Source organism: Monopterus albus, unplaced genomic scaffold (genome assembly GCF_001952655.1).
Source record: "Monopterus albus unplaced genomic scaffold, M_albus_1.0 scaffold2.1, whole genome shotgun sequence".
Taxonomy (NCBI): domain Eukaryota; kingdom Metazoa; phylum Chordata; class Actinopteri; order Synbranchiformes; family Synbranchidae; genus Monopterus; species Monopterus albus.
In genome coordinates this window covers 6,944,332-6,971,194 of record NW_018127882.1, presented here as the reverse complement: position 1 = coordinate 6,971,194, position 26,863 = coordinate 6,944,332, and the positions used below count along the sequence as shown (strand labels likewise).

Genomic DNA, 26,863 nt, shown 5'->3' with positions numbered 1-26,863 from the left:
GTTTCCCCACACTGTAACACTGGTGTCTGTCAAAATGAGGAATGCATAGCAAAGTGAAGCTGAGCCACTGCTTATGTGATTATGCACATGGGCTGTCACCCCTTAAGAGTTTTCATGTCCATACATCTGGAGCTGGAACTCCCAGCATGTGAATCCCAGCATTCATGTCACAGTCAGGGTCAAAGCAATTTGTTTGAGGATGGTATAATCTTTATGTGTTGAGTGATAATCATGGTTTTTCATACATTTGTTCTCTCTGTCTTTTTCTCCCCAGTGTCTGTCTCATTTTTTGGGCACCCTGCCAGCAGCTGGCATGGTAACAGGTGTCCTTGCATAAATGTTATGCAGTGCCACCAGCACTAGAGTTACACGACCTCATCTATAAATACCTGATAATGGCATGGTTTACTGGCCTGCTTCCTGGGCATGGTCAGTCCAATTATGAGGGCAGCTGCAGTAGAGATACAGTGAATCACTTCACCCACTTTGAAGGAAGCAAATCTGTTAGGAGCCACTTTGATTCTAATAGAAACACTATGTCTTGTCACTGACCACTGCCACTGAGTGTGAAGAGAGGAGGAGAGTGTGTTTTCTTGTTATTGTGCATTTTGTGTACAAGTGTGTATGTACTTGTCTCCTTTGTTGTGAGTATGTTACCGGTCTGTGTCTGAATGCCTACTGGGCCCACTATGTCACACTGTGGTGGGTGAGATGAAAGGCTTCAGGGTGGAAATCCCACTGTTTGTCTCAATCAGTGGGATGTTTCTGGATGTTTCTCTGCTGTTTCTGGTCCTATTTTTCCCACTTGCCCTTTGTACTACAAATAAATTCCATATAGTGAGTGAATAAGTACTCAAATTCTTAACTTAAGTAAAAGTAACAATATCATAGTGTGTCACAAGTGTGTTATGTGTTACATACTGTAGTGTTACAACTAAAAGCATTCAAAATGTTACTTAAGTAGAAGTATTGGTATCAAAATACACTTAAACTACCAAAAGTAAAACTACTAATTATGTAGAATAGCACATTTCACATTAATGTATATTATATTAGTGGATTCTAATTGCTGATGCATCATTGTGTTCATCACATTTAATGCTACAGCTGGTAAAGGTGGAGCTCATTTTACCTTATGTGCTTCTAATTTGAAGTATTGCTAGGTATTTTCTGATTTTCCCACCAGGGATCAGTAAAGTCAGATTAGTATATTGTATTTTGTATAGTTAACCTGATACTGAAAAGTAACTAATAACTATAAAAATAAATTTTCCACAAGTACAAATGCGCTATTGCTTATTGGAAGTGAAGTTATTGGATGTGCCACTTTGCAACAAGTGATATGGTAAAACACCATCAAGGGCTCTCAGAGCTGTAGGGCTGCAATGAAAACTTCACAACTGTCATTTCAGTTATTCATTGCATTTTCACAGCCAAAGTGTACACCGCTCTGAGTATTTGTATCTTAAGGGAATAAAACACTAACTGCCAACACTAACTCAATCAGGCTTTCCCAGTGGCTTTTGTTTGTTTTCTTTAGAGATAAAATCTCATGAGAGGCAGCAACCATAATGCGGTAGCAACAAACTGGTGAGGATCCAAGATGATAAAATGTTCATAGTATGTGAAGATGTAACATTATTATCTTTAGGTTATGATTTCCAAAAACTGTTTCAAGCATTGCATCTACCCAAGGTTAAATGGTCGACTGAGAGCAGGTGATAGTGAATTTATCTTCAGTAGTACAAGCAGTGAGAAATAATTAGAATCTGTGAGTGTAAAGATTAACAACGTTTTTAACACTTGCCACAGATTCACCTCAGTTTCATGAGAAGAAAACAAATCCTCAATCACCATTTGTCACCTGAAAACAAATGCGGCTTCTTTGACACTTCCACATCATTTTCTCTCTTCCTCACTTTTGGTGAATGCCATAGTGCTTAAAGGCTTAAGGGCAAGTTTAGTGAGAGCAGCAGTTTGGTTTTAGCACAGCGATGATTTTGGATCAGCTAGCCAGGCACTACTGTGTTTATCTCACTTCTGTGGAAACTTTTTGCACAAACCTGGGCACAAGTGACATCAAACAGAATTATAGTACTTAATCATAAGCACATCCTGATTGCAATTATTAATGTAAGAGAGTCAAAATGAGATTCATGCAGCCAATGTAGGATTGTTATGCTGATATGAAATTGCCTCTGAAAGCATTGGCACCAGTGAGTGAACACCAACATTATGCATGTGCACACACCTGTATTATTTATAAATACAAAACATAGAAAGCTCTCATACTTGGGATAATATGGACTCTTTTCAGGTTGCCCATTTTCACTGCAACAGACATCTTCTGCATATCAGCTGGACTTCTTACTATGCTTTTATATTTGTGAGAATGTATACAGCACATCTCTGTGACCCCTGTGTGGGTGCTGCGGACTTGACTTTGTAACTCTACATATGTTGTAAAATCAGAATTAATCTAAATTAATGTCATAAATAAAATGGATTCCTCCTCTCCAAGTCATTCCATAAATTATTTTGCCAGTTATTACAGTAACATTTGTATTACTGTTGTTAACCGTACCCTTTGTTCAGGTGTGTCCTCATTGACTTTACTTACCCTCACTCTGTCTCAATTCAGGGACCACAACCTTAGAAGGATGCAGGCTGCAAAGACATGGCATTTGTAGCCATTGTAGACTGCAAAGGCTGAATCAAAATGAAATAGTCTGGTCTGTGGAGGAGATCCTATTTACGTTACCAACTGTCCCTGCCCCTACCATTGCGTTACAAAGCACCGCTCCTGTTGCCTAGCAACCTTAACAACTGCTCTGTGCTCTGCCAGCACGCAAAGAATCCTGGGATAAGGTCGGCAATGAAGGCTCCAACTGGTGGAGCCTTCATTGCCTCGGGAAAGAAGGACCCATTTCTTGGCCGCATTTGAAGGAGCTTTCGAAATGGGACGGCCTTGTCACGATGCTGATGCTGTGATGCAATCAGTCTTGAAATGCAGCCATGAATTGGGACACAGCTTACGTTTGCACAGTTCAAAGAAGTGTCTAAGAAAACTCAGCGCTCAGTACCACAAGAACCTTGGACTTAGCTTAGTGAAAAGCCTGGTTTTTGCTGTATATTCACTTCCTCCACAGAATTGGTGGAAATTCGTAGCAGTACTTTACTGAAAAGATGTCGGTATTTTGTTGAACATTTTTCATTATAGCAGTGACTCAGAGGATTTTATACACACAGAGCAACAGCCTCTGGGTTCCCATCAGTCAGAATGACTCAGACCCAACACACTACTTTATCTGTTATTGCATTTTAGAAAATAAGACTAAATGAATAACCATGTCATATGAATATACGAGCTAGCCAGCAGCTAGATAATTGTATTACAGCTATTGAGACGTGGCTGCATGCTGTCTGTCTGTGTGTGTGGCTCCCTCCTGCTTTTAGGGACTCTTTCTGTTTTTTTATTCGTCTCATTGTCTCCTTTTTCTACCTTGTCTGGCTTTTCATGCAGGAGCTAAGCAGATATTTTGGCTAAATTAGCTTGTGAATATATAGAATCCATTGGCAGCAGAAACCAATCAGGAGCAGAAGAGGACTCATCATGCTTCAGGCTGCAACTTGGAACTGGTGGGAAGTGAATACAGAGAACAGGTGCTGTAGAAATTCTGCATAATGAGCTGGGCTGTTTCCTTACTGTCACATGTGGCATGCAAATACTGTATTTCCAGATTATTTACAGTACATGCCTTAATTGTGTTTTGGTTCATTAAAGTTTGCCAGAAGGCTTATTTTCATCTTATCACTGGCCATATGTTACATGCACACCCTAAAAAGTAAAGACAAGGAAAGAAAGATGCATTACACTGTCCTGTTTTGCCCTGTAGAACCAGTTTGACTGACACTTAAAAAATAACAAGCCAGCTTTTTGTAGATAATGCTGCTGGAATATTCTTTGTGGAAGTGATAGTAAAACTGTCACTTGAGCGGTTTAACCAGCATTACCTGGCCATTCGGCTCCTAATCAAAGCTTATTTTAGGATGTGGAGCAAACTGATGTAACCCCTTTTGCCCAAATCATGAGTGCACCCACCTGTTGACATCACCTGTTTGAGTGGAATCATCATTTCATTGTTTTACCTCATTACTGGCCCTGAAATGAAACCGTCCCAACTTTTTCTGGAATGTGTTGCAGGTATCTGAATTGAAATGAGAGTTTATTTTGAGGGAAAAAATGATGAGGTATCACATCAAATAATGTGCTGCTGTATTGTTTTCAGTGTGATACGGGACATAGATGATTTACAGATCACTAGTTTTTGTTTTAATATCAATATCAATTTCATATCTGTGAATTATAGTGTTGTGACCCGTTGAATTATCATGGAGCCGAGAGGCCTGCAGATATCTCCCGCCTGTGTTTCTTCTTCTTGTATTTTGTGTATATGTGTCACAATGTGCTGCCACAGCAGCACAGACATTATCCAGTGTGCTGTGGTGTGGCCTTTGAATATGAATACAGATAAATGTGTTATCTGCTCGGCTCAGGCCTGCTATAGTGTATCTTTACTGGGAATATCTTAATGTCATTCAATATTGTCATTGTTTGGACAGTTATTTGCAGGTAAACAAATCAACAAATCAAATCCATACTTGCAACAAGCATCCAGAGCAGTTGTTTGTGACTTTTTATTTTGCTTATATTTTGCAATCTAGGTCCCTATCAGAATTACAAGACGTGTACATCTGATTGTACTGACACTAGATGACCTTACTGTAGCTGATTTAGTTCGTAACCAATACAGAGCTGTACCCTCTATTGCTCTGGACTTCACTATAAATCACCTTAAATATTGATGTTTTATTCAAAACCCTGTTCGTACTCTATCAAAGCTCTGCTCTATCCTCTGTCTCCACAAATCAGCCCAGTCCAGGCTGCCATGATGAGAATGTCTTCAGTCAGGAGTTGCAGTGATTGGGTACAGCTTGAGTCTTGAGGACAGGAATATTCCCTATCCAGCTCAGTGCTAGTGGCATGAATATAATGATATCATTTACTTTATATAAGGTGGACGTGGATAACAAGGATTAGTTATGAGCTGCACTGCACACGTTTCAGGTGATGAAACTATTTTAAGGCTCCACTCATACCTGCTGATTTATAATATACCCTTGGTTTTTGTGTCTGTGGGATGGAAGTAGCGCTCAAATCAATGAACAGATGGGGACTGGATGCACATCAAGCTTAAATAAGAGTTGAAACAGCTTCAAAATGATAAGAAAGATACAGTATCCACTGCATCAGTGGGATTTCAATTTAGACTTTGACAGCTTCTCTGAAAACTTCATATTTATCAAAATATAGTACAACTGTCTGACAAGCTAGCACTATATAGTGTAAATTTCACTTTCTAGCACAATCCATAAACACAGATTGGGTAACTGTCACAGTTCCATTCTTGGTTTAGTCTTCGTCCTGTGTTTTCCCCAGCTCTGTTTCGATCAATCCTCACCCGGTCCTCAGTTACCTTTGAATTTGCCTTCCAGCTCAGTTCTGCCTCTCATGCCTTGTTACCCAGCCCCCCCACCCTCCACACCAACCCACCTACACACATACACACACCTGTCTTCACTCCCCTGATTAGCTCCTTCTGAATAATTGTTAATTGCTCAGTTGTTTGATTTGCTAGTGTATGCAGCTTCAAGCTGTGTTTCCACTGTCTCAGTTAGCCTCAGTTTTCTAGCCCTCTGTGTGATCCCTAGTGTTTGTGCTATTACCCTGATCTATTGAATTTTGCCTGTTTTTGTTTGATTGCTCCGACTGGACTAAGCGTATGTTTCTGACCCCTGTTTTTTATCCTCACCCTGCTCCTGACTCTCCCTGCTCCAGATTCATAGTAAGCAACTGTCTTTTCCCTGTGTCGCTGTATAAACTGTTAAACCTTACCTGCCTGAGTCAATACCAAGGTGCACTGAAACTGTGCCGGTGCCACATGGTGGATCAGCACCTTAAAGAGACACTTTATGTTGCTTTTTTGTTTTGTTTGCCACCTGTCTGTATGAAACAAGCATCCAGTTTACTTTACTGGCACAGGAGCAAGTAGTGCACTCACAGTGTCAAAGAGTCAAAGTTTTTATTTTGTCATATGCACAGTTAGGAAATGTGTTTCCCTTTACAATTAAATTCCTACTTTGCCGTCCACATGAATGCCACAAAATACAAATGAAATATAAAGTAGATAAATAAGTAACACAAAATCTAAGGCACTTTAAGCAGCAAATTCAGCAATATAATAAAAACATATAAGAATATAATAAGAGAATGTATGCTGCATGGGAGCAGCATGTGCAGCAGTCAACAGTCAATGTGCAATTATGCATGTGCAAACTGAGAATGTAAACAGTACATCACGTATTTCCTGGTAATAAACTCCTCAGCTGTTTAGGAATCTGATGGCAGAGGGAAAGAAAGAGTTTTTCAGTCTAGTGGTCCTGCATTTCACACTTCTGAACCTCCGGCCAGAGGGTAGGAAGGTGAACTGCCGCACCAGACAGTGATGCAGCTGGTCAAGATGCTCTTGATGATGCAGCTGTAGAAGTTGCAAAGGATCCTAGGCGACATGCCAAACCTCCTCAGCCTCCTCAGGAAGTACAGCCGCCGTTGGGCCTTCTTGACCAGCTGTGTGGTGTTATGTGTCCAAGTGAGGTCCTCACTGATGTGGACACCCAGGTATTTGAAGCTGCTCACCCTCTCCACTTCAAGCCCCCAGATGAACAGTGGCTGATGAGTTCTCCTCTCCCTCCTCATGTCCACTATCATTGCCTTTGTCTTGTCCGTGTTGAGGGTGAGATTATTGTCCTTGCACCATGACACCAGACCGGCCACCTCCCTCCTGTAGGCTGCTTCGTCCCCGCCAGTGATGCGACCTATCACTGTGGTGTCGTCCGCAAACTTTAGGATGATGTTGTCTTTGTGGGAGGCGGCACAGTCGTAGAACAGGGTGTAGAGGATGGGACTGAGGACACATCCCTGTGGAGTGCCAGTGTTTGTAACAATGCCTCCTGAAGTCCTATTGCCAGGACCAGTGCGTACAATTCATTTGAACTCAAACCCTGAGGTTTCCTCTGGATCTCCAAACAATCCACGAAGGGCCTCAGATGATGCAGACATGCAAATGGGGAAAGCATAATATACCAAACTAATGACTCCGGTGCTGCATATAATGCTAACAGAAGTGCTATTTGCTGCTATGATGCTTTTGTACTTGTAGTTAATTAGTTTATGCAAGAAACTTTTCCCTAAGTTTTAAGCCCTTTTATTTGTCTTCCTGTGCTTGTTTGAAAGACATACACAACACAGTTAGTGTATCACCATTCAAAGAACAGGTACAAAGCAGTTGCTGTGGCTCTTCAGCAGGGATATTGATCATACAAAAGACAAAGCCACTTGTATATTATTTTCCTTTCTCAGTATAAATTCATGTAACTGAATTGCACTGTTACAACAAAAAAATCCAACAGGCCGATTGAAATGAAACAAAGATCCTTTAAGCCCATTCAACCATATCACTGTTTTCTACTGGTCCCCTCTAATCCACGCCATTAAATTGCTATCTCTTGACATTCAAATATCACAGATTCTTCAGCCTGTAATCTGATATGAAATTGTCTAATAAAAGCCTCCTGGAATGTTGGGACACAGCCAGGGATATGGCTGTGCTTCATGTATTATCTTATTCTGTCCTTTTTTTCTTGCCTTTAGTAGTCCTGGCTCCTCTGTCCCTGACCTAAACAAATAATTGGGAGACTAAAGCACAGACAGGCCCATGGGACATCGAAGAGTTTTTTAATGTCTTCCCTGCTCAGTGCTATTCAATGGTCATGACGGTTCATTTTCCTCTTTCAAACCTGCAAAGAAATGTGTCGATCCTAGTTCTCTTATGTGGCTAAAAGCTTGAATTGTTAACATTGATTAACATTGTTAACAATAGATAACATTTTCATATAATAAGACAAGGACAATAGCAAGAATAGCAGAATTCTAAGAAAGGTTGACAGTGGAAGTAAACTTGTCTTTCTATAACCCTTCTCTGGTTTTCTTTCTTTCTTTAAGTTCCCCCAGAAGACATACAAATAAAAATGTTTTCTAGCTGCTTCCATTTATTGCTGCAGCACCACCGTCACTTATAGCTTAAAGGTCACAGTTTTAACTACAGCCGGTTCTTTTATCTGAAGGCCCCAAGAAGTAACACTCAGGAAACAGGAATCAGCTTTACGTAGATTTATTTTCTTCTGGTTAAATGCAGAGTTATTACAGCGCTGGGCTCTGAGAGATGACAAGTCTCCAAGAGCCTCGATAATCAAAAATCATTCACATTTATCTTCTCGGGCTGAGACTGCCCTGTACATGGGTGGTACGTTACACGTAAATATTCTAGAATGTTCATATAGGCAGTATGTGTGTGTGTGTGTGTTGTTGTTATCTTCTATTTTCCGTTTCTCTCTAACTGAAAGTGGACATGCAGTTAGCTGTGTCACTTACTTCCCTGATTCTCTTGTAAAAAAAAAAAACCCTTACTCATGCTTCAGACATGAGTGACCAGTTCAAGCCCGTCAGACTTTACGTCTGTTAAATAGCATAAATTAACAGTATCTTATCTATAGTTTCAAGAATGACACTTATCTATGCAATCTATTCTTGCACAATTTTCCAAGAAGATGAAAAATACTACAAGTTGACTCGAAGCTGAATATTATAACTATAATGCATGTATAAGAGCCAGGTTAATACTGATACATGGTGCTGTTAATGAAACACAGACAGTCATACTAAACTCTATCATTATAAACGCAAAATAATACTAACAGTAAATAAAACAACTGTAACTCCTGAAATCCAATCCTAACAACAGGAGTTCACTGAGAGATGTGCATCTTATTCAGAGCTAGACAATAGGAGTATGACAGTTAATACCTTACTGTTAAATGTGAAATTTTTTATGCTGAAATATTAGTAGAGGAATGCTCTTGCCTCAAATGACCCAGCACAATCAACAAGTAAACACAAAACAGAACACTTTTGGTGGTGAAATACAAACAAATTGTTAATATTTTGGCTAGTTTTAAGTAGCCCTATGGTCTCATTAATTGTTTTCCAGCCAGCAGGTTGAGACAGGCATGACTCCCAGTTTGTTATACATTGCTACAGTTCGTAGGTCTCAGTATTTGTGCCCTATGGAATATTATCCTCAGGCAAAAACTTTGTTTCCCAGAAGGCTTGTGTTACTGGCACGGCAGACTCTGAAAAGCCTCTTGTTAACAACAGCTGTAAAGTGAGCTTGTTCAATTCTATTACTCTTTCTTGAGTTTAATCTCTCCCTCTTTCTCTCACTTTCATTTCAGTCCCATTGTTTCTCTTGTGAATGGGGGACAATCCCAATTGAATTAAAAGAGAAATACTTTGAAGTCGGATACTTGGCCACAGGGCGTTCTGCTCCATTTTGTGGTGGTGGTTGCATTTCTGTTGTTGCATTGTTTTAACAACCCAGAGATTCAGCTACTGAATGGTGTCATCATATTAGGCAAGTGATGCTGTGCAGCATAAAATGCCAAGAACTTCTTAGTTTTTAGATTGCAGTCTATGCTATGTGGAATTCTATAACAAATCTATAACCTTTCTAGTGATTTCATTCTTGAACCTGAATTTGACCTCAGCTAAAATTCCGTACCTATAGCGAAGTAGCAGTGAGCTATGGCCATTCCTCGGGTTGAAGAGTAATTAACATAATGTGACTTGAGAAAATGCCAGCTGTTAATTTGCCAGTTAATGATTCAATATAGAAGAGGCACTTATGAAGAAACTACTCGGTGAACACGTGTTTGCGTTGTGACTTGAATATCAAATTAGTTTATTACTTATTTGGTACTTTGTGTTTTGCAGCGTCTCAACAGTGATTAATTGAGATTAAAACTATTTAAAAGTTAAATAATGATATTTTGTCGGCTAGGAATGCTGGGGATCTAGTTCTGTTGGTGCTTTTACACCTCTCTGCTGCCTTTAATACAGTGGATCATGGAATCCTCTTATCTCGCTTGGAGCAGTGTGTAGGTATTCAAGGTGCTGTTCTTAACTGGTTTAGATCTTATCTCACGAATAGAAGTTTTTTCTGTTAATACTGGTAACTCTTCCTCCTCTTCAACTATCCTCTCCTGTGGTGTCCCCCTAAGGGTCTGTACTCAGCCCAACTCTCTTTTCCATGTCCATGCTTCCTCTGGGATCAGTTCTAAGGAAATATGGCTTCTCCTTTCATTGTTATTAGATGAGATGAGATTCAACTTTATTGTCATTACCCATGTACAAGTACAAGGCAACGAAATGCAGTTTAGCATCTAACCAGAAATGCAATAACAGCAGTGCAGAGTGCGCAGTATCTACAGTCTGTACAGTCAGAACTCATTTACCGATGGATATGTACAATTGATATTTACAGTAAGATGTGTAGGGTAATGTGCGATGTACAGCAGACTGTGGATTCAAATTATAAGTAATGGACAAGGTACATTAAGTTTATGGAACATTAGTGCAATGGGATAAGATGGAATGAAAGTGCAGAATAAGAAGACAACAATAAGTTACATGAGTGAACAGTTCAATGGATGTAAAATAGTGCAAAGATAAGATAAATAAACAGTATCAGCATATGAACAGTGGGCAATCTAGATATATTTACCATTAAAAGCAGCCGGAGGGATGTCTCTACAGCCACTGTATGACTGTTTGACAGACCTGAAAGCATGGCTGGCGCGGAACTTTTTAAAATTAAATGAGGATAAAACTGAATGTGTTTTATTTGGCAATCTGTCGAAATTTGCTGCTTTTAACCACGACTTGGGCCTTCTGGCTCATCATCTGAGGATTACTGTAAAAAACCTAGGGGTAATGTTTGACAATGACTCAGTTTGATCAACTCAGTCGTAAAATCTAGCTTCTTTCACCTGAGGTTGTTAAGTAAAGTCAAGTAATTTCTTTCTTTTAATGATTTTGAAATTGCAGTTCATGCTTTTATAACCTCTAGACCTGACTATTGTAAGACATTATACCTTGGTGTTAATCAGTTGTCTCTCACTCATCTTCAAATGGTCCAAAATGCTGCTGCTCGTCTTTTAACACATACTAGGAAATGTGACCATATAACCCTGGTACTGGCCTCTCTTCACTGGCTTCCAGCCCATTTTAGAATTCATTTTGAGCTATTGATTTTTATTTTTAAGGCTCTGAATGGTTTGGCACCGCCCCACCTTGCTGAGTTGGTGAGGTCGTGCGAACCTACATGATTGCTCAGATCATCAAGCCAGTTTCTTTTAGATTGTCCCAGGGCCAGATACAAACAGCTGGGGTGACCGTGCTTTTACTGTTGCAGCTCCCAAATTGTGGAATGGTTTACCTCTTAATGCTAAATCATCTACAGACTTTACAACTTTTAAATCATTGGTTAAAACATATTTATCCACTTGGCTTTTAATACATGGTATTGTCTGATGCTTTCGTCTTTTTACTGTTGATTCTGTGTAATTTGTGTGTTTATGTTTCTATGTTGTTTTATTCCTCTATTAATATTATTTATTTTAGTTCTTACCTTACCCTTGTAAAGTACTTTGGTAAACCAGACATTGTGTTTAAAGTGCTATATAAATACATTTTGATTTGATACTGTAATATAAATAGTCAAATGTCCTTTTTTGTTTCAAAGAGAAATGGGATCATCTGTAAAGCAGTGAGACCCAGGAGCCCCTCAACACAATGAAGTCATATGAGGGGTGGTGATCTAACCTAAGATGATGGACTGTCAGCAGCTGCATTTGTACAGCAACTGTGATGGACAGAATAAGGACTGAGGGAAGAGACAGGCTACAGGGAGAGGAGATATACTGTAGAAGGGAGAAAATGCTAGAGAATGACAGATAACAAGGGGGGAAAGACCAACAGAAGAGACAGAAAACTGAATTAGAGGAATTGCCAGACTGGCGTTATTCTGCCAAGCTGCCTCTCTCAGCACGGTGCCAATTTCCCATCAATCCCCTCCATCTCTGCCCCTGCTAAATCAGTGAATGAATGATGTTACCAGCGTTCAAATGTTTTCCTCTGCTTCCATCTCTGATTCCACCTTTCTTTTGTTCCTCCATCTCTATTCTGTCAGTTTCTCTATAGTTGTCATTTTTGTATTTATCACCTCAAATCCTTAAACACATACTTTAAGATCCTTAACAGAACACAAGGGTTAAAAGAAAAAGCCCGGACGGTGACAAAATGAAAGTTGAGGCAACCTGTTCTGATAACAATTTTGACTGCATAAGCCATTGTGTCATATAAAAAAAAAAAAAATGTTATTCTGGCTTGGACTGACATTTAATTCTGCCACCTCCTGCATGTCACTACCCGTTCAACACTCTGGCACCTTCTCCAGACCACTGCACCCTTTTCTGCCTCCATTCCTCCATCTATCACGGTTTCTCTCCGGTGCTTCGCTATATCTCTGAGTGGTTCTAGCTGTCTTTGATGTCTCTTGTGTGTTTTAATGAAGTTTGTTGTTGACTGTTGCTCTGCTTCCCCCTCTCTCTCTGCCACTCGTTCTGCCTGCTGGGCTGAAGCCACTGGAATGCCAACACAAGTCATGCAGAACACTGTTTACACACAATTGATTTTGGGTGGTCACCTATAGAGGAGATACACACTTGCACAAAGGTTTAATGCTTTTGTTCATCTAAAAAATAGCAGCTGTCATATACCTACACAGAGACATATGTACTTCTCCATCAACATGCAAGGTGAAATGTCCCTTGTATTTAACCAATCAGTCAAACACAGTGACAAACATGCATACATACTGTATATGTAGAAGACAGAGGAGTTTGTTTGACTGTATTCTCATAGGAGCCAGCTGTGGTCTGATGTTTTAATCATCTTTGTCTCCAGCTCACTAATTAATGACCCATCTGTCCCCTTTCACTGATGTTCCACTTCAAACTCCCTTATACAGACACACACACAGGGCTGTAACACAGCAGCCAAATGCTCTCTCCAGTTATGTCACTGGCACACTGTCCAATCTGCATTCATGACCATGTATAAAACCACAAGAAGAGTGTCTGTGGCTACTTTATCAAGAGGGGGTGCCTTCTTCCGTTGCTGTGCATTTGAGTGGCAGACGCTGTGCAGGCTTGTCTGTGTGTGCGTGTTTATGTGTGCACTTATGCGGGTGTATGTGTGTGTTTGTAGGCTTATCAGGTGAGCCCGGGCAGAGTGTCAGATGCGGTAATGGAGGCTTCAAAGACAAGCGCTGCGGTGAGTTCCCTGGCTGCCTTTTACCAACCCCGCACCCCTCCTCTACCCCTATAGACACACAGAGAGGCAGACAAGCACACAGGTAGACACCTGGATGCATAAGGAAGGGACGCAGGGAGAGAGATAAGCTGGCAGATAAATAATTGAATGAGTGGAAAGTTAAAGAGGCAACAGGCAGAGGAGATACTGTAAAGCAGAAAGGCCGCCTGACAGACAGGTACAGTCAGAGTGGTGGCCAGGTGCTTGACCAGCCCACCTCCCTTTCACTTGCATGAATAGAGCTTCTTAAAACACCCACTGCTTGTCTGCTGCTTTGTTCTGCTGTTCACTTTATAGCTGTGGTTGCTGTCGTGATGCCCATCGTTGTCGCCGACCATGGCTGACTGGCTTCCTTTGAACAGCTGATCCATTTGTGGCTCGCTGTTTGCTGTTTCCATTTTCATCTTTTGTGCTGCATATGTGTTTGAGTGAGTTTATTTATGTGTGTGTGCCTTTTCTTTTGCGTTTGGCAAACAGTCACAGTTAAAAGTTTGTAAGAGATATTTGGTCATTAAAACTGTCACTAGAGTTTGGTTGTTTTCATTTTGCAGGGGTCAGATTGTGGTTTTTGTTTAAATTAAATCATCATATTACAGACTGTTAGCTATCACAGAACTTGAAATTTTTAACTGTTAAAAACCAATAAATTGGATTCCTTAACTGAATCTTTCATTTGTTTTATTTCAAATGCTGATTACAGTGTACTTAGGAGTCAGTGTAAGCCTGATATTTACTGTAACATTTGCCTTAAATCAGCTACAGAAATTATTTTAAAATGATGATGCAAGGCCATCAAGATTTTTGTCAGAAATTTGAAGCTTTACAGGACAGATTTTTTGAAAAATTTTGTGGTTTGGTTTAAACAAATAATCAGAAAAACTTTATCTTTCATTTGTTTGTGGATGAATTCATACAGTTTGTGACCGTACACACAAAATATGCCATTTGTACTGTAGTTCAACTTGCTTTCATGACAGCAAACTTATATAGGCCAATTTTAGCACTGGGAGAGACACTTATGATCCTTCACCCATCTTGCATTATTTTACCTGGTGTATTTCAACCTGCTTGCCAAACAACAACAGTTATACATTTGAAAAGAGACTTTTGCATGGTTTCAATGTCATAAAGCAACCCGCAAGTCATGATCACAACAAGAATGAACCGAGTAGAGCATCAGTATGGAATAATTCATTTGTACAATCAGGTCCTTACACAGGAGGCATGAGAATTACTTAGACTTTAAATAATTGCAGGTTAATGACAGGACACCGTGAATGTCAAAAACTAAAACACAGACAAGTACATTTTTTTGGGTTTTCATGGTGAAGTTGCCAGATTAGTGTAAATGAGAAGAGTAGACATGTACATTTTTTGGGGTTTTCATGGTGAGGTTGCCAGATTAGTGTAAATGAGAAGAGTTGTATGGTAATAAATCAACCAAGTTCTGGCCAGTGTCTAAAGTGTCCATAATCTAACCTGTCCTGTCAACACACACTCTGAGAACTCTGCTAATGTTATGTCTTGTCTCCTTGTTCTTTGTTTTCTTTCTCTGACCTTTGTCCCTCCTCCTGTTTGCTTCTTCCTCCAAACAGCAAACCCTGGAGAATAACCTGACCAACCTGGTGAAGAGGAACAGTGAACTAGAGAACCAAATGGCAAAGCTCATCCAGATCTGTCAGCAGGTTGAGGTATGCAGCATGTCTTTGTGGTTGTCTCTTGGAGACAAGGCTCTGCTAGTCATGCTTAACTGTGGGTGTGAGAATAATAAAATTATGATGGTGTTCTCAATTGAACATTATAGTTACCTTGCTTGGTGGTAAGGAAATATTTGCATGCAGCTAAAACCAAACTTAGCTGGTTTAAACTTAACTCCCCTGTCACACTGCTAAAGCTTCAAAACTATCTAAAATAAATCAAAGTTTTAGTTATTTGTTTCTCACATATGAATGCATGCACAGTAGAAAAAGATTGGTGGGTTAAGGGCTTAGGTTGTTTTCAGACTGAGTTTCAAAGGTATGAAAACACAGCCCTCTACATTCATTTCTATGAGGAATCGCGTTCACTTCACCACAGTGGGCTCCAGCAAAACACCACAGCCCTGTGTGATGAAAAAGGTTGGATCTGGTTCACCTTTTGCCGCACCGGACGGTGACATCATCTGGCAAAAGCACTGCTTTGAGCCACCACATACGGGGAATAGTTGGAACATGGACTCCCACAGGAAGAAAACTCTTGTTTATAATGTTAGCATGAGCATTCACTGCTATTCACCGTTGTATTTGGACCACAGTTAACACATCAGAACAACACACCATTCATTTTTATTGGTTAGGCTATTGGATGCTAAACTGTTTCTTTTAACATTACTGATAACACACAAAAACAACATTGCTAATGCTAATGCCACAGTCATTACAACAGCAAACACTAGCAACAGCACCATAGTATGAGAGGCCGTTTAGGCCGTAATTCATACTTTCTCACATGGACACAACTATACTCTTATACACACACTACAATACCCTCTCATACCATAGCAGTGCATGCACATGCACAAGATCAGCCATGCACGTGCATATATCCCAGACAGCACCCCCTACTGAAAAAACGTTCCCACATGCATGCTGAAAATGTGAATGAAGCCACTCGTCATGTTGATTCCTCACAATGTGCCTGTACTGTACACGTCTACAGCACCCCCCTACAACCCCGACCAATGCATCCCCTTGCATACAACACAGCAGTGAGTTGCGTTTTGCTGCACTCAGTCTGAATGCCCACTTAACCTACATGAATTCCTTTTATTAATCTCTCTCTGAGACACATTAACAACCAACTCTATTACTGATTGTATACAGCTTACGGCCTTTACTGTTGGAAACTGCTCTGATGCAACACTTCCTACATTTCATTTAAAACTGTGAAGGAAGTACAGTTGTAGAAATTTGGCCTTCATCTCATCTCTTTCTCTCTTGCTTTCTCTTTTAACACCACTCTCTCCTCTTGGAATACAGTTGTAGTGAAAATAATAAAATCAAGGCTCTTTTGTTTCCCTTCACTGGTTACTTCTCAAATATGGATTAGTGTCAACATTAAAAGTGAATTTCGGTTCTTTACAAGTTCATTAAAGGTCAGCATAGCAATGTTTTTTTATTTATTTATACTGAAGAAGTACTGTATGACTTGGAAGCCAAAAACCGGAAAGAAATTATACTTAAGAAATAGACGAGATTCTTTCACATCCAGATTTATCTTTGCAACAGACTCTATAATGACTGATTTCTTTTTGTGGGGGGAGTGATGTCAGTGAAGGAACTGATGCAATGCAGTGCAGCAAAAATAAAAACACCAGTTAGGGTCATAGTGACCTCTTGTGCTTTGCCGATGGAAACACTCGAGGCAGTCTGACTCAAACCATGACTCAAGAACAGTGGATGAGCCAGAGTAGCTCTCAGCTACCATCCACTCTGAAACTGTTTAAAGGAGTAGTTATGTAACTCACACAGCAAACATTGGTCTGACTGCTTCACTGTTTGCAAACTACAGTGGGAAGCTCTGGCACAGTGTTTCCTACTAACTGATGCTAACAGCTTCATGTAATGCTTTCACTGTCACATATGTTTTGTGCCTCTTCGAGATCATTGTCTGAACTGTACCTTGTAATCCAGTGAGATTTGGTCCTCATGCATCTCATTGTGTTGAATATTGCTTTTAGAGTGAATTACTGTCGCAATAGTCCACAGTTTAATTTACACTGGTGCAAATCCACAAAAAGAATTTATGCTCCCATGTCAAAGCAGATAAAATTTAAATGTAAACTTTGACTTGTCATAAGCCAGTAACATTTCACAGCTCACCCAGTCCTGTTTAGTGACAGCCTTGGGCCCATGAATCCAACCAGTCATGTCACTGTTGACCTCTTCCATTTAGGTCCGTGCTGTGATTTAATGGAGGTACTTTGCGAAGAGAGCACCATTGCTTGGCCATCGAGTGCTGTCTGCGCTGCATTGCTAACACCTGCATGCACAAACAAACACACACATGCTTTCTGTCTTGACACACTCATTCCTAGCTTGTTTCTCTGTGAGATTTGACATTAATGGACACAGAGGACAAATGCACTTTGGTGCCGCCATTACTCTGTGCACAGTTCATTTCTTATTACCCAGTCCATTTTCTCTGAGTGACTCTGAGGTCCATGGAACACAATTCATGCAACTACTCACACAATCAAAATTAAATGATTGCAGCGTGATTCATTAAGTATAGACAAACTAAGCAGCACATGGGCTGAAAAAAGTCTCTTGTCTCTGTCTGCATACCAATGTTGTGCCTCTGCTAACAACAATGGCAAGACTTTCATCACTTATTCATCAGAAAGAACTGATAGCATAGAGACAACATGCTCCACTGAGTCTTAAGAAAATTATTTAAAGTAACTTCCTGCCTTGTTTGTATCCATTCAGTTCTATTCTCCTACTGTATGTGGTACCAATGGCAAAAGGCTAGTTTAATTGTTGACAGGAAGAATGGAGAAGTGTAATTTATTCAGGCAGGTTCACATTAATGTCCAGCGACTCTTTATGGATGATAGGAGAGGTGAGGGGATAGGAGAACAAATGAGGAAAGAAAGCTGGAACCATTAGGAAAGCAGATGGAGAAAATCAGCAAAGGAAACAGGAGAGCAGAGCAAAACAGATGCAGGCACTGTGCAGAAGAAAACACTCAAAATAATGCAATACAACACAGACAGGGAATTTTATAAGAGAACTGAAAGAGTGGGAGAAGTGTGTGTGCAAAGTAGGGGGCTTTGAGTGTGACCTGAATTCTTCTCTTTCTTGTTTGCATCATACTGTATTGGTGCTGAAAATATGATCAAACACAGTGTGAATTGGCTTCCACTGTGTCAGCCATGTTCTCCTGGGGTCCTCTTCAGGGAGTTATCATTTCTTCAGTCTTAGTAGAGATGCACTGTCTTAATGAAATGTACAGTGATTTTTTTTTCTAGATCTCTCTCCTTGTCACAATGGTGTAGGATTGTTACTGTGCTTAATGACATTCAGAAAAATGTTCCGCAATCTTGAAAACATTGAGCAAATGACAGGATTTCTGAGCATTTGGAGTGTTGTTGAGCTAACACACATCACTATTATCTTTTCAGTGCCACATAGCTGCTTGGATATTAAAAGGCAGCAGAGTAGTAACACTCAGTGAGGCTGTTTGGGGAAAAAAGAAGAGAACATTTCCCACTTGATTTTGAAGAGACAATTATGCTTTGACAATTGAATCTAGATTCAGAGCCAAAGTGATACTCACAGTCATACAGATATTACCTGTTACCTGCACATTGTTCATCTCAATCACACAATATGTTTAATATATAATAATATGCTAAATATTACACCAAATGTGCTTTTGGCATATCTTTCATCTGTCTGTATTCATGTGCACATCTTGCCTTATGTCCAATGTTTGTTTTCAAATATGCTACAAGACCCTGTTTTCAAAGTTTCATACTGAGTCCTACTTTCATCCCAGCCTCTTCAAATGGACATTTCAAAGGATGCATGCAGACCTTTTTCCTTCTTCTTGTTTTGTATTTGGCTGAGTACACTTGAGACTCAGAACACTGGTGTGGTGAAGATATTTGTGTTTATTAACATCCCTCTCTTCAGAATTCATTCTACAGCTCGTCAGATGATTTTCTGTTTTGATTGTACCTCATTTATGCCCGCTCAGGTGGTAGTACTGATAACTCTCCTGAAACGGATATTATGTCATGACAATGCATGTTTATTGGCTTTTTTTTTTTAATGAGCACACCCCCTAATAGAAAGTTGGCCCCTATGGCAAGGGGCTCATAATTCAGCTAATGTGGCATAAGTGCTGTTTGAGGAAGCAGCCAAGGTGGCAGAGAGTGCTTCAAACTCTAGCATGGTATTACCAACTAACAGGAAACTAAAATGAATCACTGTTAAGGTTGTACTATACTGTAAGTGGGTGCTTATTAGGACTTACAGAAAAGGAATAAATTGCATCAGACAGAAGTCTAGTTGGTTCTAATGGTGAGACGTGTGTCTGCTGATTAAACACTAAGCTGTAAGTCATTACCCAAGGCCTGTCTAGGTTTATGTACACTGAAGCTGATCCCACTGTGTGCAGAATATGAATCAGCTGTGTGGAGATGACCGTAATGCTGCCTAATCCTGTGTGTCAGTCTCATTTTGATTGTCTTTACCTTACTACTGGAGTATCAGTGAGACTGAACAGGCTCCTGGTTTTGTCTGTGCTATATTTCTAAATGCATGTGCAGTTACTGTGCGTTTGCAGTCATTACTGCAAGGGGATAATGAAGTCAATACATGAAAACTAAATGATCATGTGAAAGATAAATGAATGGATATGAAGTAATTACTCTTATTGAACGTCATGTTGCATCTGTGGAATCACAACTGTAGCTCCCGGTTAGTAAAACTGTTTTCTCCACTGCCCAAAATATCTCTTGTTTCAAAAGTTGACTTTAGTTGCTTGACCTGTGGCGCTGACTTTATTTAAGAGCATGTTCCTTTCAGCAACATTCTGTCTCTGTCATCTGACATCACAAATCTTAGAAGAAATGGGTTAGTGAACTAAATTAATCCTCAATCCACTGAGAACTTTGGGGTAAGAAAATACAAAAGGTCCCAAGACAAGCTACAAAAACACAGGCAGCATGTTGAAATTTATGGAAAAAAGGAAAAACATTTAACATTAAGTGCTGTGGATGAAATGTTATTGTTACTTTCAGCCTGATAGCTTAATGTTGGCAGTCAACTAAATCGTCCTCTTGATGTTCACTAAAAAAATATCCCTAGATTAATATTATCTAAAGAATAGGCTTCTCTTCTTATGCTAAACACTGTGAACCATTATGTGAGTGAATCCAGCTTCTGAATCACTCGCTGCTCTGCAGAGCCGAGGAACCTGGACACTACATGCCCTCTACTTAGAGAAGTGCTGCGTCAGAGCAGGGTGAAGTTACGCACACCTGTCCAGTGGGTCCACATTAACCCCACACACCACTTCACAGTACATCACACTGATCTGTTATGACTCTGCATTCTGTTAAGTGGAAGATGTTAAATTACAGCAGCAATCCTGCATCCTTGTCTCCTTTCTAATTTACCACAGGAAAATTTGCATGTTTTATTCTTGAAATGCATTATAGTGCAAATGCTGTTACTGTTGATAAAGTAGAAATAAAACTAAAATAGTGTGACTGATGTGGTCATATAAAATAAATGCAATTACTTTTTATTGGTAATCTCTATAATCATCACTTAAATAAACACCCACCCCTGGCTTTGGCTGCAGAATTGAAGTGCTGTGTACTCACTGCACTGCCTCTTTCCATGTTGAGCTGTTGTCATCTTGCATCACTGTGACTGACACAACAGTTTCAGAGTGATGAAACCAGTGATATGCCTGGCTAAGAGAGAATGTGTCAATCAACACACCCTCTGGTTAGATTCCACCTCAACTATCCCTTTAGCTCTTTGCACTGGCACACCTCAGAGATGCCTACACAGTCTGTGCACACAAGTCTTACCACTTTGCACTTATTGTTGCAGTTAAAATAGGGCGCTAGAGATGGCTCCCATGTTTCTATGCTCATTACTATTATGTAATCATTATTTATTATATTTTCATTACCATTTGTTTAGCATTTTAGTGTGCTAAAAGTTGTTAAAGCACAAACTACAGGGACTTTAGGAGGAATGTCATTAGTTCCAAAGGTTTTTGGATAAGTTTGGACCTGGTGATGCCATTGGAGGAAACGTGAGGGATCAAGCCATTGAGATTCTCTGAGCAACATGAATATGTGCCCAGTTTCATGCCAATCCATCCAGAAGTTGCTGAGATATTTCACTTAACAGAACCAATGTACCCAGTCAACAGGACAGTCTGGGTTTGTCTACAAGAACACAAACTCAAAATTCATCAGATTATTGCATATCTATTAGTCATGATGATTAATCAGTGATAAATGTTATGCAGTTAGTTGCTGACTTCAGCAGTAAAGACAAAGTTGAAAGTTAACTACAGTATACCCTGAAATAAAGAAAGTGTACGTGGTTAGCATATACAAGCTCAAACAAACAGTTCATCAGCTTCTTCTACAAAGCATTGCAAGTCAAGCATTTCCATTTATTACCTCTTTTTGGCATAACGTCTATGATAAATGTCTTGCAGTTGTATTTTCTTTCATTTCTTCTCTGTTTTAATTCCTCTGTCTCTCTGTCAACAGCTTCAGACATAAAGCTGTCAGACAGAATCCTTGCATGTGTTTGAGGACATTGTGTGTGAGAAAAGGAGGCACAGGGTGGGCCAGTGATAGACAAATTTAGATAGTCAATAAGAAACAAAATGGGGACCAGTCAGACAGAAGTAGACAGGAAAGAACAGGAAAATAAGTAAAAGAGAAGAGAGTGATAGGAGTGGAATGGGCACCAAATTGATTCAATATGTCAGTGTTCGGGTGTCAGCAAGAGGTGATGCCTGTTCTGAACCTGGACTGGTTCAGAACAGCTAAGTTTGGAACAGGAGCCACTTTGGCAGGAGTGTAGGTCTCAGTGGGATCCATACACTGTTGAATTGTCTGTGCATGTTATTCGTTCTTTTATGGTGCTCTGCGTGTCACAGATGATTTGGAGATGCTTTATCAAAGCGCAGTTGTTACACCAGATGTCTGCATTTTGTGTTAACAATGCTTGTTAACACAATATGAATTCACAAACATTTGCAGTTTAAGAAAATAAATTGACATTTGTTATTTTGGGATGGGTGAGAAATCAACTGTAGCAGCATTTGCCAGGGTCTGTGATGTTATAAATGTGTGTTGTTTGCCTCTGTGAGCATTGCTACATCATTTCAACTTGTATCTGGAGTCCACAGATGTTCTCAAAATCACAGTATAGTGTGGTAATACACCAAGTGGCTGGTGAATGGCGACTGTCAGTCATTTGAAACCAGAAGAATGTATGAAGATTTCACTTTGTTATATTTTATCTTTTAAGTAATACAAGATTTGCTTCCACGGCATAAAACTATGGGGATGTATGTTTAACCTTGACATAATGCCGGAGCTGAGCTGAGTCTAATGATGCACACTTTGGAAGTACAGCATAAGTATCGGCTCACTGTAACAGTCCTGTAAGAGAGGCAGAGGAAGCTGTTCTTCCCGGCTTAGGTTTGTAACGGACAGTTCTTTTGATTTAATGTTTCTGCTGTCAGAGCACACTCTGTAGGCTGCATTTTGATCATAATGGTCAGCTACAATATGACAAAATGCATGTGCAACTGAGTGGGGACAGGATACGAAAGATTTTGAGTAGATTTGTTTGCAGTAATTGCAATAAGAAACAACAGTCCCAGTTAGTTTGCTTATTATCAAGTGTAATTCCTAAGAAATATGAAAATAAAATCCCTTTATTCCACTTTCTGGTATCTTAAATTTGCACATGGACCATTTCCAACTTTTTTTCTATTGCTCTCTGAGACAGTGCTTTCACAGCTGGACAGTCTTTAACACTGAAAGTGTCTTCAGTTCTTTACATACTCCAATAATAAAGGTACACTTTAACATGGACTTGGCACTGGGATTTCAGTGCACCTGCAGAGGAGCCTGATGAATAGGGAGATGCATGGTAGGTGACAGAGTTTGTGTAGAGAGTGAATAATAATGTCAGAAGCTGAAAGAAAGTGAGGAGGATGAGATCCTGGCTGAGGTGAAAGAGGAGGAGGATGGAGATGAAGATTGTTTTTGTAACTCTAAGCTGCCAAGTAGCTCAGTTGTAATTCACAGTGATCCCAGACGGCTGCATTTATCCTGCTTAATTACTAACCTGCAGTCACGAGATGGCTCTTTGCAGAATAGATTCTGTTGGCATGTGCGTGTGTATGCATGTGCGTGAATAATGAGGCTTAAGTGGATCGGCACAGTGTAATGAGCTTTGTGGAGTGATGAGTGAAATTTGGTTGCTGGGGTAAGTACTTTGATTGTCTGCAGCATGACAGAAAGTCACAACCCTGTAAAATGTAAGGATGAGAGACTAATCACATGGAGATAAATCACACTGTAGATTTGTAGTGCCAGACTGTTACCACTATAAGAATACATTTAATAGTAATATTTTAAAGGTATTAAATTACCGTATCTGTGAAAGTACAAAGGCAAACTCCACAGCTGGTGAAATTATGAAACAATTTAAACACCCAAAGCTCAATGAATTCTGTTTATATAATAACAATACAATATAAATAGACTAGTGACAATAAAATTAAAATGACCTCTTATTTGTAACTTCATAGAAAATGTTTAATTTCATTTTGACTTAACACACAATTAGTTATTTAGAAGCATCAGTTTTACAAATTTTTTGTAGTTTTCAGAACATATGAACTGATTCAGCCTCTAAACATACAGGTGTATGTAAGCAAGCAATATTTCTCACAACAAATAGGAGGTTGGGGGTTCAGTGTCTTGCCCAAGGACACTTCGACATGTGGACTACAGGAACCGTGATTCAAACCTCCAACTCTCTGGTTGGGAGACAACTGCTCTACCTACTGAACCACAATTGATTAAGAAGCAAGAGGATCAATAAGTAAACTTACAATAAGTGTTCCAATAATGGAAAAATAGATGTACAAAACAGATATACAGCAAATAAGTTTGAAAAAGAACTAGAAAGCATGCCGACCCTCCTTTAGTTTGACCGTGCTAGCTATAGCTATAGGTGTGTGTCTTTGTGCTTCCAGTATGTCGTTTCTGGATCGTTAGTAGTCACCTGTGTGAGTGAAAGCTTCCTACAAACATCATTCTTTCTGAGTGTATTCTGGAGTACATCTGTCATTTCACTCTTGTTCAAAATTGGCTCCCACAGACAATGGTGACTCCTGTCATCACTGTGGAGGAGTGTCACTGACAGTACGTCTCTGAGTACAACTCTGTGGAACCCTTATTTTGGATGCTACATGGAGACTATTCACATTCTGAAATCAGTAACACAATGTTCAGTTTGTGATGAATTGCACCTATTAGAGCAGACAAAGCAGTTTTTTTTTCCAGAGGAGTGACGTGGTTTGTAACTCACAGATTTTTATATTAAATTTGTTAGTGTAATGCAGTCACAGCCAACTCTGTAGTAAACCATCCATCCATGAATAGAAACTCATTGGGATGGGTCAAATGTCCCTGGATGGGGAAAACACTGCAGGATCAGTGTTCTGCTCTCTTCAGCAGTAAAGTTGCAGTAGGACATCAGAACTTTTTTTCATTTGGATCCCTGCCTTAGCTGTTTCAGGAGCTTTTGGTGTCTTTATAATTGTAATTTACAGTTGGCAGACCTGTTTGTAGTGATTCAGCAAGAACTCTTGTTTCAGTAACACTCAACCACCCGCCCACGCAAGTTTGAAGTTGGCTGTTCAGTTAGTGTTGGCCTGAGATGCTAAACTGATGATGAGTTGCCTTGACAACTTTATGCTTAAAATAATCACAGAATCTATTAAATTGTCATGGTGTAAGCATATTCTGTCTGTGAATTAATGAGAGTCTACACAGGCACCTTTTTAATGAATATTCCAACAATCCTTAACCTATTTCTTGATCATAAAAGGTGAAATAAACATGCTTTAGAAATAAGTGATATTCAAATTTCATGCAACTTTTTTCAGCATAATCAAAGGTCAAAGTGTTTATTTGTCATATGCACAGTTAGGAAACATGTTTCCCTGTACAATGAAATTCTTACTTTGCCTTCCACATGAATGCCACAAAATACAAGTGAAATATAAAGTAGATAACCAATAACACAAATCTAAGTAAGCAGTAACACAGATCTAAGGCACTTTAAAGCAGCAAGTGAAAAAAAGCATAATAAAAATACAACAAGAGCACAATATAATGTAGAGAGAATATATGCTACGTGGGAGCCGTGGAGTGTAAATACTCAGCAGTGAGTGTGCAATCATGCATGTGCAAACTGAGTATGTAAACAGTACAGGTGGCATTACATGAGGTATATCCTGAGAAGGCTGTTTAGGAGTTGGAAAGAAAGAGTTTTTCAGTCTAGTGGTCCTGCATTTCACACTTCTGAACCTCCGGCCAGAGGGTAGCGGTGTGAACAGTCCATGCTGGGGGTGGGTGGGATCTTTGAGGATGGAGGCAGCTTTTCTACGCACCCTGCGGTGGTAAATGCTCTGCAGAGAGGGCAGTGGAGTCCTGGTGATTTCCTCAACAGTCTTTACCACTCTCTGAAGGCACTTGCGGTCCATAGCAGTAGTGCTGCCATACCAGACAGTGATGCAGCCGGTCAAGATGCTCTCAATGATGCAGCTGTAGAAGTTGCAAAGACGACATGCCAAACCTCCTCAGCCTCCTCAGGAGGTACAGCCGCCGTTGGGCCTTCTTGACCAGCTGTGTGGTCTTACTGTAAGTGTCCAAGTGAGGTCCTCACTGATGTAGACGCCCAGGTATTTGAAGCTGCTCACCCTCTCCACTTCGAGCCCCCAGATGAACAGCGGGCGATGAGTTCTCCTCTCCTGCCTCATGTCTACTATCATCTCCTTCATCTTGTCCATGTCGAGGGTGAGATTATTGTCCTTGCACCATGACACCAGACCGGCAACCTCCCTACTGTAGGCTGCTTCGTCCCCCCGTCGTTCCAGTGATGCGACCTATCACTGTGGTGTCGTCCGCGAACTTTAGGATGATGTTGTCTTTGTGGGAGGCGACACAGTCGTGGGTGAACAGGGTGTAGAGGATGGGACTGAGGACACATCCCTGTGGGGTGTCAGTGTTTGTGACAATGCTGGCTGAAATCCTATTGCCAATCCTGACAGTCTGGGGCCTGCCAGTCAGAAAGTCCAGGAGCCAGTCACAGAGGGTAGGGTGCACACCCAGTGTGGACAGTTTGTGGGTGAGTTTGTTGGGGACAACTGTGTTGAAGGTGGAGCTGTAGTCAATGAAGAGTATCCTGATGTAGGAGTCTCCATTTTCCAGGTGAGAAAGGGAATAGTGGAGGGCAGCTGCGATAGCATCTGAGGTGGCCGGTAGGCATACTGCAGGGGATCCAGGGTGTCTGGTATACTGCTCTGGACGAATATCTTTCCTATATGCAGTGCAGCAGCAAGATAATGCTGTTATGTCCAAGAACAAGTGGTGGTTTAAATCCAGCAGCAATGTACCCAATTCTGTGACAGCCTTTCCCTCAAGCAAGGAACTGAACATTTTAGACAATTGAAAAATGTAATTCAATCTACATTCCACAATGTAGTACAGTACTGTTCATCAGCTGTATGTATTCTAGGTTTTCCCTCCTGGATCAATGTGTGCTAATATGAATTATGGTCTTTCCAGTAACCTAATTAAAGAGTTGGAAATCTCTTATCTCTCTTTTGTTCCTAACAAGTTAAAATGAAATCCAGGTG

General features: G+C 40.2%; 1 protein-coding gene across 4 annotated transcripts in view; it reads left to right on the top strand.

Moving 5' to 3' along the window:
* Positions 1–26,863, top strand: part of mid2 (midline 2) — a 143,342-nt gene that overhangs the window by 86,279 nt on the left and 30,200 nt on the right. For 3 of the 4 annotated variants that reach the window (XM_020596156.1, XM_020596163.1, XM_020596169.1), the window contains exons 3-4: positions 13,286–13,351; positions 14,986–15,081. In XM_020596156.1, the coding sequence (XP_020451812.1) occupies positions 13,286–13,351; positions 14,986–15,081 (162 nt within the window). The remainder of the gene's footprint in view (positions 1–13,285; positions 13,352–14,985; positions 15,082–26,863) is intronic. The other variant, XM_020596178.1, reaches the window with a different exon arrangement.